This window comes from Thalassophryne amazonica, chromosome 18, assembly GCF_902500255.1.
Source record: "Thalassophryne amazonica chromosome 18, fThaAma1.1, whole genome shotgun sequence".
Lineage (NCBI taxonomy): Eukaryota > Metazoa > Chordata > Actinopteri > Batrachoidiformes > Batrachoididae > Thalassophryne > Thalassophryne amazonica.
This window is the reverse complement of record NC_047120.1, coordinates 863,516-880,030: the sequence shown is the minus strand read 5'-3', so window position 1 is coordinate 880,030 and position 16,515 is coordinate 863,516. Positions and strand designations below refer to the sequence as shown.

General features: G+C 44.8%; 1 protein-coding gene across 1 annotated transcript in view; it reads right to left on the bottom strand.

Moving 5' to 3' along the window:
* The window catches only part of LOC117531544 (putative uncharacterized protein DDB_G0271606), a 336,411-nt gene extending 325,853 nt beyond the window's left edge, over positions 1 to 10,558 (bottom strand). The window contains exon 1 of the mRNA XM_034194664.1: positions 10,169 to 10,558. Within this exon, the coding sequence (XP_034050555.1) occupies positions 10,169 to 10,403 (235 nt within the window). The 5' untranslated portion in view covers positions 10,404 to 10,558. The remainder of the gene's footprint in view (positions 1 to 10,168) is intronic.
* Positions 10,559 to 16,515: the final 5,957 nt, after the last annotated feature.

The window sequence follows — 16,515 nt, the reverse complement described above, 5'->3', positions numbered from 1 at the left end:
CGCTACAGGAGCTCAGGTTTTGGTTACGGAATGGTTTTTGAGATGTGTAGTTGCAGCTTGGATGCACTCTGATTAGGGATGGAGTTTTGAGACCGTATTGATTCAGCAGTTGTGTGGCTTTTATGGCATAGGAGCCAGTTGGCTTTGTCATGGATGGGTCCAGGAGCACCAGACTCGCTTGAAGATGGCTTTTGATGGAGCTCGAGATCAGCTGAAGACTGATGCAGAGCGTCGCAAGAAAGATCATGATCAGTGTCGCCGTGCTGTTCCTTTGATGGAGGGCCAGTTGGTTTGGTTGTGAGACTTTGGAGTAGGGGCTGCCATAAGACCCAGGACCAGTGATCCTCAGTGATGTATCGCGTGTTGAGGGCACCACAGGATGAGGGAATGGTTCATACCATCGTCCCTAGGGATGATTCAAACAGAGCCAAACAGGTTCATCTGTGCCTGTTGAAAGCTGTGGTAGGGTTTGATTCCCTTGATGGGGTTGTGGTGCCTTCTCCATCCCCTGTAGAGCAGTTGCAGCCAGAGGACAAGTGGTTGTTTGATGGTGGGTGGTTGGTGTTGGGGTCTGAGGACCCAGTGTCTACTTCTGTTCTGGCAGAAGTAGTGACCCAACCTGCTCCTCAAGTAGACGCTGCAGAGGTTGTAAGTCAGCCTGAGTCCACCGGTAGACCCAGTTGTTGTTGTGCCATCCTTGCCGGTGGTTCCTGCTCCTGTGGGGGCAGGTACCCCCCCCCCCATGCTGTTGAAGGAATTAAGCATGATGTGAACATTCCCTTGATAATTTATATGTTTCTTTTTTTAAACTATACTTTAGGAAATTAGCGATTTTTAAATAGGTTGTTAATAAACGTTTCTATTTTGGAACCACTTCTGTCTCTCATTTGTGAACGAACCTGTCTGTCTTGAGTTGGAGTTAATTTGAATGGAGAATTCCCTGGGTGTTTTCAGAGGTACGACTTATTACTCCCCTCATGAGTTTTGGCTGTTTCAATCATTGAATACGAGGTCTGTTAGAAAAGTATCGGACCTTTTTATTTTTTGCAAAAACCTGATGGGTTTGAATCACATGTGCTTGCATGAGCCTGCGTGACTTTTTTCACGCCTGTCGAGCGCATCATTTGCTGGTAAGCAGCCTTTGTGTGGGACGTGTGCTGTGCGTTCAACGGATTTTCATTTCAAGGAAAAAGACAGAACGACTGGAGCAGCGCCGCATCAAATTTTGCCAGAAACTGCGTGACAGCCAGGTGGAAACCATTCGGATGATTCAGACGGCTTTTGGTGACGATGCTATGGGCATCACCCAGATTAAGGAGCAGTACAACTGGTTTAAAGACGTCCGCACAACGGTGGAGAGCGCGCCACGCTCCGGTAGGCCATCAACATGCTGAAATGACCAGATCATTTCCAAAGTGAACACTGTGGTGATATGTGACCGTCGTGTGACTGTCCCAGAAATTGCGGAAGAGGTGGACATCAGCACTTTTTCGGTACATTCCACTGTGACAGAAGATTTGGCCATGAAAAGAGTGGCTGTGAAATTCATGCTGCTGCAGACGGCGGCGCAAAAGCGTCTTTGTGTTGAAGTCTCACAGGACATGCTGTGACATGCCCACCTCTTCCACAATTTCTCGAATAGTCACACGACTAAAAAGTCACTGAAAGCCGTCTGAATCATACGAATGGTTTCCACCTGGCTGTCGCCCAGTTTCTGGCAAAATTTGATGCGGCGCTGCTCCAGTCGTTCCGTCTTTTTCCTTGAAATTAAAATCCGGTGAGCACACAGCACACGTCCCACACAAAGGCTGCTTACCAGAAAATGATGCAATCGACAGGCGTGAAAAAGTTCACGCATGCACATGAAGGTTCAAGGTTTGCTCATGCAAGCACACGTGATTCAAATCCATCAGGTTTTTGCAAAAAATAAAAAGGTCCGATACTTTTCTAACAGACCTCGTATTGTCTGCTCTGGCACTTTTTGGTGTCAGAAGTGTGATGCAAATTGAGACAAGGTGTGTTCTGTTTTGCTTTTTTGTTAAAAATAGAATTGTTGCTAGTTGTTGTGCTAAGTTGTGTTTGTGGTTTTTTTTTTTCAGGACAAAGCAGCAGTTGGCTTCTGTGGAAGTGATTTCCTCTCTGATTTTGGCCTCACCTTGAAGCCGCGTTCACACCGGGAGCGACGCGAGCAACAGCAGTGACAGGTTGCCATTAAATCCCTATGGAAGGACGCATTGTGGCGCCAAGCCACGCAGCACGACACGATGGATGCGAGTGAAGCGATTTTGAGCGATCGCCGCGTTTGTGGCGTGATACTGTATCGCGTCACGTTGTGTTGCCCTCCTCCCCAAGTTGAAAAATCTTAACTTTTTCGTCTTGTCGTGCCGTGATGACCAATCAGGGACTGGATATGTAGTGACGTGGAGATGTCTGGAGTTTGACTGAGTTGGATGTGAACATGTCCTGTCTCTGGTAGCAGCCTGGGAGCAGAACTTATGTCCCTTTTGTCCTTTATTTCACAATTATGACAGAGTTTGGGGGAAGAGCGAGCAGCAGCCCCACAGCAAGGGGAGCGTTTTTTTTTTTTTTTTCTTACGTGCGCGTGCAAGCGAATCGTCCGTGAAGATTATTTTAATAATTAACTACATTGATGTATAATAAAGCAAATGGTGACTGGTTTCTAAACACAATTATGACAGAGTTTTTTGGGGAAGAGCGAGGAGCAGCCCCACAGCAAGCAGCGGATTGTTTTTTTTTTTTATTGTTTACATGTGCCCGCGTGATTGGGACAGGAGGTCCTCAAACTGGGTCCTGCAGAGGTGGAAGGACCGCTGAAAGCGGCCGTCATCCAGATGCAGCTCCTGCAGCAAATAATGGTACTCCCCGAATTGAGAACGTCTCATGACGTTTGTCAGCTTTCCACAACAACTTGCTCCTGTTGATCAAGGTCCGTCATGTTAACTTGATTGACAACCGGAGCCGGTGAGTGGAATGGAAGCTCCTCCTATTTGATGATGCACTGGGGCGAATTCTCACAGCGAAATTTTCACACCCGGTGTGAACGCGGCATTAGGGTGGAAAAGTTTCGGGTGTGTGGTGAAGTGGACTGGGGAAATGGTGCCAATAATCAACAGTGTTGCTAATGATAGGTAGAACTTCTGACACCACCCTGGGAGTTTAGCCCAGGGAACTCTAGACTCAAATCCAAGTGCACAGGTCCTTGGCAGAAAGAGGCAGTAGGAGTGGTTATCAGTACAAGTGGAATTTATTAGTGCTGGTTTATATTTTTCATTTAAAAAAATGGAAGCTATAAAATTAGGAGTCTACACATCATCTAAAACATCAAAATCTCGTGAACTAGACACCTGAGGGCACCCTTGCGTCACCCAGTCTCAGCCATATCATCAAGGTGACAAAACATCCACAGCGACCATAAACCTCAAAGCAAAGCAGCAGTAACGTCCGCAGAGCATCAATCCGCTGCCTCACTCCTCTCCACCACGGACCTGAGGCCTAACCTGCTGCCAGCATGTGGCATCTTGGTGAAGGATTCTCCTGGTATGTCTCTGCAGATTCCCAGGGTCCTGGGGATGAATGTCATCCACAGGTGTTATGGGAAACTGTTTGGGCAGCATGGGGTTGCCCTGTTTGACTTACTGGTGGTGTCCGAGGCCCCTGAGCGTGTCACACAGGCGTTTCAAAGGTGTCACGAAGCTACTGCTATTGCTGGCTGAGGAGCAGGTAAAGTTAAGGTTCATGGGAGAGAAGCTTGTTGGATTCCAGGTGAGGTGATGAAGTTTGTTACAGCCACATGTTCAGAGTGGTATTCTGGTGGTGCGGCCCTGTTTGAGCTTGTAGTCTGGCCTGCCTGTGTCTCCTGTCGTGGTACAGGTGGAGCGGGGTACAGCCTACATTCTGGTGATGAATGTGGGGTCCTCAGATGTGTGGCTTCCTGAATGAGTGAGTGAGTGAGTTAGTGAAGAGAGAGATAGTGGACATAAAGGACAGCAACAAGTACCGAGGAATCCCACAAGCCAATCAGAACCATGATGAAGATGCAAAGTTAGTCACAGCCAAATACTTCCAAGAAGGTCAGACAGGTGCTGAGAAATCAGCTCAATGGTAGGAATAAGAACTAAGCCATTAATACATATGTTCTACCAATCATCAGATACCCAGATAAAAAAAATAATTTGGCCACAGGAGGAGATAGATACCAGTGATGTCAAGACATGAAAACTCCTCATGCACAGAGGTTTCTACTCAAATTCTAGCACTCTGAGGCTCAATGAGCAGCCGAAGGAGGGAGGACAAGGATTAGTGAGTGTCAGAGACACGATCCAAGATGAGACAAGGAGCATCTATGAATACACCAGAAAGGCGTCACCCCAAGATCAGCTGCTACAAGAGTGTCTGACAGTTACAAGCTGAATGAAGTTCTTGGGTCTGTTTGTATTCACAGCTGTCATCTGAAATCCTGCCACTGGTATCTGGTTGTAAATTACTGTTTGGACCTGAGTTGCAAACATTGCATCTGTAGTGCTCTTTCTTGGCATGAAACATGTCGCTGCTCACAGATCTTCACCTGTTTTCTAAACCTAGCTTCTACTACTCTTTCCCATAACTTCATGCTGTGGCTGATCAACTTTATGCCTCTGTAGTTACTGCAGCTCTGCACAACACCCTTGTTCTTGAAAATAGGAACCAGCACACTACATCTCCACTCCTCAGGCATCCTCTCACTTTCTAAGATTTTATTAAACAATCTGGTTAGAAACTCTACTGCCATCTCTCCTAGACATTTCCATGCCTCCACTGGAATGTCATCTGGACCAACTGCCTTTCCACTCTTCATCCTCTCATAGCAGCCCTCACTTCTTCCTTACTAATCTCTTGTACTTCCTGATTTATTCTCACCACATCATCCAGCCTTTTCTCTCGCTCATTTTCTTTATTCATCAGCTCTTCAAAATATTCCCTCCACCTTCTCAGCACACACTCCTCATTTGTCAGCACATTACCATGCGCATGTTTTACCACCCTAAAGCCCCGTTTACACATAGACGGTAAGAGCTCCCGGAAGCATCCCGGAAGAGTTTTTGGTCATCTTAAGGATCAAATGCCGTTGTCAACGCTGGCACTAAGGGACGTGGCTTAGTTCCGGCTTTACTGGGAATCGTCGAAAAAATTATTCAACATGTCGAATAATTCCGGGAGCGCTCCCGGAGAATTTGTGTGAAGACGGAGACAATGCGAACAACGGCGTTTGATACTTTTTAATCGCCGTTTCATCCTGCCCCTTCCTGTAGTGCCGCAGTTTACACCGCCATAACTGGCGGCCGGCGTTGTATCCCTAACCAACGGCGTGTAAAACGGCGATAGAGCCCACATCAGCGTCCTCAAAGGAGTTTTAACCGGCGACAGAGGCACACAAAACGGCGGCGCTAGCGGACAGTACACCGTTCTAAACGCCACCTCCCGGTTAACGGCGTTCCAAACGGCCGATAGGCGGCGGTCAGTATAAAAACTCTAGCGCACTGCATGCAGGCCTCTCACTCGCGGCCAGCTCCAGATATTTTTGCAGAGAAGCTCCAATATGCCTCCTAAAAGAAAATTGGCAGCGGCAAGGACTTACCAAGAGGTCTGGTTCAGAAGCAGAGAAGAGGCCTGTGGTGGAGACGAGCAACACGTTGAGGAGGGGAAAAGGAAGGAGAAGAAAAGGCTGAGAGGTGAGCTCCCTCCCCCTGCAGTGACAGCTGCTTCAGCCTATTATACTCTGGGTGCGGTGCCTATATGCAAAGGTTCCTGGAGTAACGCAGGATTTGCCTGGATAAATCCAGCGGTACACAGGGCATTATCGGCGGCAGCAGAACACCGCTGTTCTCACGCGCATCTTAACCTGCAATTGTAAAGGATAGAACTGGGTATTAACCCCTGTTGCCTGACGTGTGCCAGATGCTATGCTTTATTCGGCGGATTTAGCGGCGTTTTATTCGCGTATTTGTGGCTAGTACGGCGCTCAAAACGCCGGCGAAATGCTCTGCCCTTTCCACCGCGAAAACAGCCGGAACTACCGCGAACTTCGGTCTACATACTACCTGCCGACAAAACAGTCTATGTGTAACCTGGGCTTAACGTGCTGCACATCCTTTCCAGCTCTGTCCCTTTGTCTGGCCAATCGGTACAAGTCCTTTTCTCCTTCCTTACTGTTCAACGTCTTGTACAGCTCACAATATGCCTTTTCCTTCGCTTTTGCCACTTCTCTTTTCGCCTTACACGGCATCTCCTTGTACTCCTGTCTACTTTCTTCATCTCTCCGACTATCCCAAAACGTGTTCACTAACCTCTTTCTCCTTATGCTTTCCTGGACCTCGTCATTCAACCAGCAAGTCTCCTTGTCTTCCTTCCACTGTCCAGATGTCATACCCAGTACTGTCCTAGCTGTCTCCGTCACCATATCTGCAGTACTTTTCCAGTTGTCCAAAACTGCTTCCTCTCCAACTAGTGCTTCTCTCACCTGCTCGCTAAATTTCACACAACAGTCTTCCTCCTTCAGCTTCCACCATCTGATCCTTTGTTGAGCTCTCACTCTCTTCTTCTTCTTTACCTCTAAAGTCATCCTACAAACAACCATCCTATGCTGTCTAACGACACTCTCTCCTGCCACCACCTTACAGTCTGATTTCTTTTAGCTTGCATCTCCTATAAAGAATGTAGTCCACCTGTGTGCACCTTCCTCCACTCTTATATGTCACCCTGTGCTCCTCCCTTTTCTTAAAGTAGGAATTCACCACAGCCATTTCCATACTTTTTGCAAAATCAACTACCATCTGTCCTTCCCCATTCCTATCCTTGATACCATATCTACCCATTACTTCCTCATCACCTCTGTTCCCTTCACCAACATGCCCATTGAAGTCCGCTCCTATCACCATTCTTTCATGCTTGGGCACACGCTCCACCACCTCGTCTAACACACTCCAGAAATCTTTCTCCATCTCACAACCTACCTGTGGGGCATATGCACTGATGATATTCATCATCACCCCTTCAATTTACAACTTCATACTCATCACCCTGTCAGACACTCGCTTAACCTCCAACACACTTTTAACATACTCTTCCTTTAAAATAACCCCAACACCATTTCTCTTCCTGTCCTCACCATGTTACAACAACTTGTACCCACCGCCGACGCTCCTGCTCTTACTTCCATTCCACTTGGTCTCTTGCACACTCTCCATCAGCTTCTGCTGTCAGTGCTCAGTTTAATTTTATTTGGTCAGAGGGACAATGTACATTAATGAACATTTTGTTTTAAAAAGAAATAAAAATAAGAATGTAAATGTACACAATTGCAATCGTGGGCTGATTTTCATTGTCAGCCCCCCTGCCAGATGGTACAGGCAAATTACTAAAATAATAAAACAAACAAACAAAAAAACTCATAATAAAAACATGAACACACAAAATCAGAATAAACAGCAGTGCACTCAGCAACGCTGCTATAACACAGATTGCATCACATTCCCACTCCCAGCCCTTTACACAATGTCCAAGGTTCTACTATGATGGCAGGTTTGGGTGGACATCAACCATCCCTTGAGGAGTTTTTTAAAAGTACTAAAATAGGACAGTCCCTAACAGTGGATGGTATGGTGTTCTAAAAATGACCACCCTTGACAGATAAGGCCATCTGGCCAAAGGTGGAGCGTCTACGTGGTATGACACAGTCATCTTGGTCAGATGCTCGAGTGGTTCTGGCTGCGGGGCCACAAGAGGAGCAACGTCTGATAAAGTCTGTGCACAGATGAGCTGCTGGCTACAGGCTCAGCCTCTGCACTCTCATCACTTTGGCTTCGACAATCCTCTGATAACTCTCAAGGCTGTGTTTTGAAACTCTAGAACCTGGTCTCCAAAACTGCTGAGACAGCTGTGAGGGGGTGTGCAAGAGACAATTTATGGACATAAAAATATATTGGAAAGAAATCTAAAGGTGTTTCCACACATTGAAGTCTAAAACAATGTTTGTACAGTTGCAATGAGAAACCCAGTAAATCACTGGGTTTGTTCCTCCTCATTTTCAGTCTTCACAGTGACAGCAGTGAAAGTGAACTTACTGATGGCCTCCTCCAGCTGCTGCTCCTGCTGACTGATGCAGAGATTCTCTTGTTCCTCTTTAATGTCCTCCTGGTCAACACTCAGATTCCCCTCCTGCTGTTCAGGGAGAATTTCTTCTTTAATCAGCAACAACTGCTGCATGTCTGCAAAGAAACAAATTTATATGATTTAGAACAGTGGGCGACGCAGTGGGTTAGTGGTTAGCACTGACGCCTTACAGCAAGAAGGTAGAGGATCACTTTGTCGTGTAAATTTTTTTTTTTTTTTTTACCAAAGACCGATAACGTGCTCATAACAAACCTGCTATGATGATATGCAAATGCCAGAAGATAATCATGTTGTGTATTACTGATAACAGTTAACAGATGTTTAGAAGGACATATGTTGGGTACAAAATGTAAGTTTTCTTTCAAAGAAACAGTGAGGCCAGAATTTGGAATTAAGAGTGTAATTTGAGTAAAGCACTTAATTTGGAAAAAAATAAAGAAAAAGGAAAATCGAATTAAAATCAAACTTACGAGGTCTGTTAGAAAACTATCCGACCTTTTTATTTTATTTTTTTAAAACTACATGGATTTGAATCATGTGCGATTGCCTCAGCCAAGCTTGAACCTTCGTGCGCATGCGTGAGTTTTTTCACGCCTGTCGGTTGCGTCATTCGCCTGTGGGCAGGCTTTGAGTGAGCACTGGTCCACCCCTCTCGTCGCTGGCTGTACAATCAATAAAATACATAATTTGGGCCTGAAGCAATTGGACGTTGTTCTGCTGTGCATAAAGTAACACTGTCACCCATTTTGAAAATTCATGCTCACTGAGAAACTCAAAACTGGCGTATTCACATTTAATCGGTAAAATGCTCACTCGTAAAACAAACTCGGGCTGCAACTCATGATTATTTTAGTAATCTATTATCTTTTTTTGTTTTTTACTTACATGTGAGTTTTGCTATTATTTCTTTAAGTGAGTTATTATTAAAAGGCCTTTATCACGTAACATCAACGTTTGACCTTCCTTGTAACAAAGTTATGATGTTATATTCTCATCAAAAACATACCTGGAGTCAGGTTTTATTTTATTTTGCACATACATACATCACCGACACACCACAAAGAGATTTCCATCAGGGTTCACCCGATTATAAGCATTTTTAGATAAAGTATCAAAATAGTTGATTATAGTTTGATGTGTGTTTTGAATAAATGTGTGTGAAAATTATTTTCTGCTTTATTTTTTCCTTTATTTCTGATTGTAAACCTTTATTACACTTATAAAACACCACTACAGAATATATATTTTCAAAGTACAGGATGTCCTGAAAAAAAGAGACATACCACTTGATTGTGGGATGCAGAGTGAGCTTTTAACAGCAATAATAAAACATTTATGCAAGGCGAGTGAACTGCCCAAAAAATACCCTCAGAACCCAGAGGGTTAACAGGCCCCTGATTGTCTCCTTGTGTTCAGTATTAAAACAAGTGTAATGTTGTGAATGTCACACTGTCAGTCGGCGTACCTTATTTTTTTTAATACTTCAGTGTGTGTGCGCCGCTTTGAGCTCACACACACGCGCGCTCCCACTAACATTTTTTACCAGTTCACATTTATTTCATTTGACGTACCAAAAGAAACTATCGCTGCGTGTCATCTGTAGCTCCACTCTGTGTACTTTCTTTTCTGTGTTCATGTTGACTGATCTGTCAAACAGGGGATTCCCAGCTCCCAGGGCCAATTTACAAACATTTGCACATTTTTAGGGGCGTAAAAAGGGAACGTGCTTGAATTCATGCGTTCACACACTTTGATACATCTGGATATTTCTGTAAATACGCCAGTTTCTGGGTTTTGGAGTACACCATGTTTCAGTAGAAAATCCACTCAAGTCTTTGTACATGAGGCCTCAAATGTTGACGCAATGCATCCTGGGTCGATTTTTCCTATATGTGGTCGGGAGAATTCCTTTTCCATATTCATAGTAATTAAATAGTTTCATAGCAGTGGAACACCTGCTCCAACTAACAGATGTTTCAGAGTTTTGATCAATTCATACCTGAGTTTTGAAGAACCTGTGATGACTGTGGTATTTCATCATCATTTTCAGTCTTCACAGGGACACGAGCAAAACAGAACTTAGTCTTCTCAGTGTCCAGCCAGTGAAGCTGCTGTCCCTTGTTACTTGTCCAGACTTCCTCTTGTTCCTGTTTAACATCCTTCTGGTCGACACTCAGATTCAACTCCTGTTGTTCAGGGAGGATTTCTTCTTTAATCACCAACTGCTGCAACATGTCTGCAAGGAAGCAAATAATATGAAGAACAACATTTGTCAGAGTGAAGACAAACCAGCAGCACTGTCACCATGAAGTTACTGCACTGATGGAACGGATACTGCGGAATAACACATCAAGCCTCCTTGGTTTAGATTTTTTTTTTTTTTACATTCTTGATCTGGACCCAGATGATGCTTTCACACAACTCAGAGGTTCAGTCCAGTTGAAGAAATGCTTGATACTTGTTTAAGATTGATCATCGTCACCTTGTTTGTAAAAAAAAAAAAAAAAAAACTGTACAGATGTGCCACGAACAATCACAGCTGAGCGCAGTCTGCTGCGAGCTGCAATTTGTCTGGTCACAGAACACTCTCAGGTCCAGAATGAGAACCACCCAGACAGACAGCTGGTCCAACCCCCCTCATCAAAGTTAGGATATGATCTCATCCTGCCAAAGCCAACTGCGAGACAAATTGTTTGATTTTGCTGGGTGGCGCTCCTCCCTCGCATAACTCACAGGGCGTTGTGTTTGTATTCTAGTGAGGTGACAAGGCTCCTCCCAGTTTTCTCTCATATGAGTCACTGATGTCACTGCTCAGACTCCTCACATAAGACATTCATGAGAGAAAAAGGGGGGGGGGGGTAATGGGCCACACACAATCTGCCATGGAAGCACACCAAAATAGCAGAGATGATCAGAGAGGAACATCCACTTCTGGAAGTGACAGAGCTGTTGCCAGCTTTTTTAAAATCTGGAGGGCTCTCTCTTTCTCTCTGTCTTGTCCCCCCAACTCTCTCTGTCTCTCTCCCTTCCTCTGAGTATGTGTGATCGGAGTTCTTTGACGTGCTTGTTGTGAGGACGATACACAATCACTGAGGAAATACGATGACTTGCTTTCATTAAATGGCACTCTGCTCAAATCCAGCTCCAACAGCATTCATGTGTCTGTAAACCGAGAAAATCCTTCCTTTAAATGCCGTGCCATGGAAATGTGATGACATCTGTCCATCAGAACCAAAACGCAGGAGGACAGAGAATGTATCTTTGCCAGGTCAATGTGCAGATCCACCGAGTGGTGGGGGGGGGGGGGGGGGGGACAAGAGAATAGCCAAAGGGACTTACAATGTTATTGGCGCATAAATCAAATTAAAAGATGCACACCCCTGAAACACTGCGGGACTTCGCTGCATAACAGAGAAGATGCTGTTCCAGCGCGTGGATGAGCAGTGTGTGAAGATCTCGCAGCCAAAAACAAAGGGATCATATCAGCGGGGGATTATATAGTCAACAGGGACATCATTCTGCAAGCCAGTGAGTGTGCTGTAGGCTTTATTAATATTATTACTATTATTTTTTTATTATTATTTTACTATTTAACTGATTTTATCTTGTCCTTACTGGATACAATCAGGGGAAGTTACACAGTCAGTTCACATGGATAATAACAGCTGAACACTGTGTGCAAATGTGTCTGTTTCAGCTGCGAGTGGCCACTTCATTGAGATACCAACGGTGACATTGTCGCTTGTTCATGTGTTGGGTCGCTAATCCATGTCTGCAACTGCTCTCCACCAGTCACACCCAGTGAGACAGGACCATTACCATTCATCAATTCCACCTGATGATAATATTAATAATAATAATGTCTGATATGCAAAGAACACCACCACCAATGTGTTTTATACCTTAAGACACACTTGTTTAAAAAAAAAAAAAAAAAAAACTTTGGAAAACACTTTGGAGTGCATTGGCTCATTAAAGCTTTGGTAACTTGGGAACTCTAGTTGGGTTCCTAAGTATTTGGACTTCACCAGCTTTGTGTATTTGCATGTGTATGTACAACAACACAATGGTGTACAAGCCAAACAATAAAAATGTGTTTTGAGTGAACACTCAAACCTTGTAGGGTCGATAACACATTTGTGATTTAAAATGATTTATAACAAACACAATGAAGAGTTTGTTCAAACACAACCACAGAGATGAGGACAAATTTATGAGCTCCCAATAAAACTTAACATTTTCTTCCAAAATGTTCCCAAGTGCTTTTTTAACAAAGCAAAGAAATTTCAACACAGCATTTAAGATAAAATAAACTTTATTTATACCAAATGAAATTATTTTGCCAGAGTACAAAAACAAGAAACAATTAGGGCTGAAACGATTCGTCGAGTAACTCGAATAATTCGATTACAAAAAATGCTCGAGGCAAATTCTGTGCCTCGAAGCTTCGTTTAACATTGTAGTACATATGCCAGACCGGTGTGGGGGGTGGGGGGGGGGGGTGGGTGGGGGGGGGGGTGTCCCTTGTCCTGTCCACATTGATGATCTGAAATACACTATACTGCAAAGCGAAGCAGTGTTTGTTTTTAAAATACATTGGTCCCTCGTTTATCGTGGGAGTTACGTTCTAAAAATAGCCCGCAATAAGCGAAATCCACAAAGCAGCTAGTCAGTGTTATTTTTTACAATTATTATAGATGTTTTAAGGCTGTAAAACCCCTCACTACACACTTTATACACTTTTCTCAAACAGGCAACATTTTCACACTTTTCTCTCGTATGTAAACACTCTCAAAGTTCAAACCTTAGTAGAAAAATAAGACCAACCTGTTTTCACGCCCAAACATTATTTTGAGAAATAAAAATAGAACATTTTCCTATAAATAATTATGATGGCTTTTAGAACTAACAAATTTAATTTTAACAATCACCCTACGAGGTTGGAAACATAAGAAATTATTAATAGTGACTGACCAGTATTTCACAGTTCCTCTGATCGCGCCTCTTCATCCTGGAGTCGCGCCGCTGTCGCGCCTTTTTCCACTGAGTCACACCTCGGTGCAGGCGTCTTTTTCTAACTGAAGAACACAGTTATGGGTAGTTGCTGGCGCTCTTTTTTCTTCTGGGTGAGAAGATTCCTATAAACAGACACGAAGAACACAATGCACTTACTCTCCCTTTGCGGTGCCGCGACCGGCCTGCTTGATGAGGACGCAGAACACAATGCGCTGTAAAAAAAAAAAAAAGCATGCAAAATTGGACTAAAAAACTTCGCGAAACTGCGAGGCTGCGAAAGGTGAACTGCGTTATAGCGAGGGACCACTGTACACATGGTCCGCTCTACATGGGGAGTGACTATTCGCCTGGCGGCCGTCTCTCTGCCCGGTCTGAGGGGAGCCCCTCACACAGCTACAGCTCTGTTCACAGCCACACTTACAAACAGTTTTTGAAAGAAGATCCTCTCAGCAGAAGTCCACTCTTTCTTCTCTGTTTTACTCAGAGTCACTTTTTAGGGCAACACACAACGCTTCACAAACACTGTAACTTTAGTAAAATAAAATAATAAACTGACATTGAGGCTTGCATGTTCAACCTCCAGCTGAAATGCATCTGCTGAATCACAGAGAAAGAGGGACTAAAAATATATATAAATAACGCAGGGACCCAGTCCAGCAACATAAAAAAAACTTAAAAATAGCTGCAGCACTAGAAACAATATTTTTTGATATACAATAATTACAACAAATTTATGTGAAATGACTGGAAGATATATTGCACACGATGCTTGAGAATATTGCACATAACTATAGCATAGAAAATGATAAGATATGCTGGAAAATCCCACGCAGCTGGACAGCACATCGCTTCAGCACTCTGGGGCTGAGGCCATCAGGACCCGCAGCCTTTCCTGAACACAGGGAAATAAATTCTCTTCTCACATCCTCAGCAGTGATGGTGATGGGAGAGGATGGAGAGAGCCCCGGTTGAGAAGGGGGCAGGAGCAAGTAGGAATGTCAAGGACAATGTATAGTAGGGACCGAGCTGGAACCTGATGGAGGATTATCATCAATTTCCCTGATGGAAGTCACTGAGGTAATCAAACAACTCTGCAGTGGCATGGCCTCAGGGGTTGACGAGATCTGTCCAAAAATGCTGAAGGCTTTGGGTGTGGAGGGACTGTCTTGGATGACACGTCTCTTCAACACTGTGCTGAGGTCTGGGACAGTGCCTAAGGAGCGGCAAACTGGGGTGGTGTTCCCCATATTTAAAAAAGAGGACTAAAGAGTGTGTTCCAATTACAGGGGCATCACACTACTCAGCCTCCCTGGTAAAGTTGACTCCAGAGTACTGGAAAGGAGGATTCGGTCGATAGCCAAACCTCTGATTAAAGAGCAACAATGCGGGTTCCGTCCTGGTCATGGAACAACCGACAAGCTCTTCACTCTCACAAGGATCCTGGAGGGTGCCTGGGAGTATGCCCATCCAGTCTACATGTGTTCTGTGGACTTGGAGAAGGCGTCTGATCAGGTACACCGGGAGATACTGTGGGAGGTGCTGCGGGAGTATGGAGGGGGGTGTCGCTTCTCAGGGCCATCCAATCTCTGTACTCACAAAGGGACAGCTGTGTTCGGGTGCTCGGGAGTAAGTCGGACTCGTTTCCGGTGGGGGATGGCGTCCGCCAGGGTTGCGCCTTGTCACCAATCTTGTTTGTGATCTTTATGGACAGGATATCAAGGCGTAGTCGGGAGGAGGAGGGTTTCCAGTTTGGTGGCCTCAGGGTCTCATCACTGCTTTTTGCAGATGATGTGGTCCTGTTGGCTTCATCAGCCTGTAACCTTCCACACTCACTGCATCGGTTCACAGCTGAGTGGGAACCGGCTGGGATGAAGATCAGCACCTCTAAATCTGACGCCATGGTTCTCAGTAGGAAACAGATGGATTGCCTACACCGGGTAGTGAAGGAGTTCAAGTACCTCAAAGTCTTTTTCATGAGTGAGGAGATAATGGAGCATGAGACTGGCCGGTGAATCAGCACAGCAGGGGTGGTATTGCATTCACTCTACCGTACTGTTGTGACGAAAAGGGAGCTGAGCCGAAAGGTGAAGCTATCAATCTACTGGTCAATCTTTGTTCCTACTCTCACCTGTGGTCATGAGGGTTGGGTCAGGACCAAAAGAACTAGATTGTGGATACAACTGGTCAAAATGGGCTTCCTTAGGAAGGTGGCTGGTGTCTCCCTTAGAGATGAGGTAAGAAGCTCCGTCATCCTCTCAGAGTAGAGCCGCTGCTCCTTTACGCTGAAAGGAGCCAGCTGAGGTCGATCGGGCATCTGGTAATGATGCCCCCTTGGGAGGTGTTCCAGGCACGTCCATCTGGGAGGAGACCCCGGGGAAGACCCAGTACTAGGTGAAGAGATTTGATCTCGACACTGGCCCGAGAATGCCTCGGGATACCCAGTCAGAGGTGATCAGTGTGGCCCGGGAAACAAAAGTCGGGGGTCTCCTGCTGGAGCTGTTGCGGTTGACGATGAGTGAGTGATGAGTGATCATCAACAAAGCTCATGCGAAAACCTCTGGATTAATACTGAAGGATTTTGATGGAATTTTTTTCCGTTTCAATGGACAGAATCTCTGTTCGACTGTCCTCCTCAGCTGAGCTCTGACGTGCGATTTCGTAATGTTTCACAGCCTCTGGACGCTAAAGCAGCTGACTTTTCAGCAACAATTCAGTTCATTTTTTTGGAAAATCTGTGTTCGGCGACACAGACAATTTGAACCAGAGAGCCGGGCAAAAATTTGCTGCTACCCGCAGTTAAGAATACTTCAGAAGAGAGCTCTCTGAAACAGCTCAGCTTCAGTAACCCCCCCCCTCCCCTCCTCACGCTCGGCAGCAAACAAAGCAGACAGAAAACATCACAGGTTGTATAAGTATTTTCTGATACTTGAATTATGTCGGTATCGAAAGCTGACATAGAAACTGGATCGATCACATCCTTAAGGTGTACGTCACAAGTTTGTGTATTAGGTACTGGACCATAAATACGGACATGATGTTGGAAGAGCATTAGTTTAAAGGAAGTAGACTAGTCAAAGTATGGTCCAAGAATCTTAAAAAAAAAGCTTTTTTTGCCCATGACAAGGTGCTCTGATTGTTGATTCAAGTGTATTTCCACACTGAACATGTGTTAAGCTCTGAAACTTCACAGGTTAATACTCAAGACAGTACCCTTTAAAATGGTATATTACATTACATATTTCAACGTACTTCATTTTCTATCCTGTGGTGAATCTGTCCATGTTCTCATGCCACAAGCCCTTGTTATGAAGTTATATTGTTATTTACCAA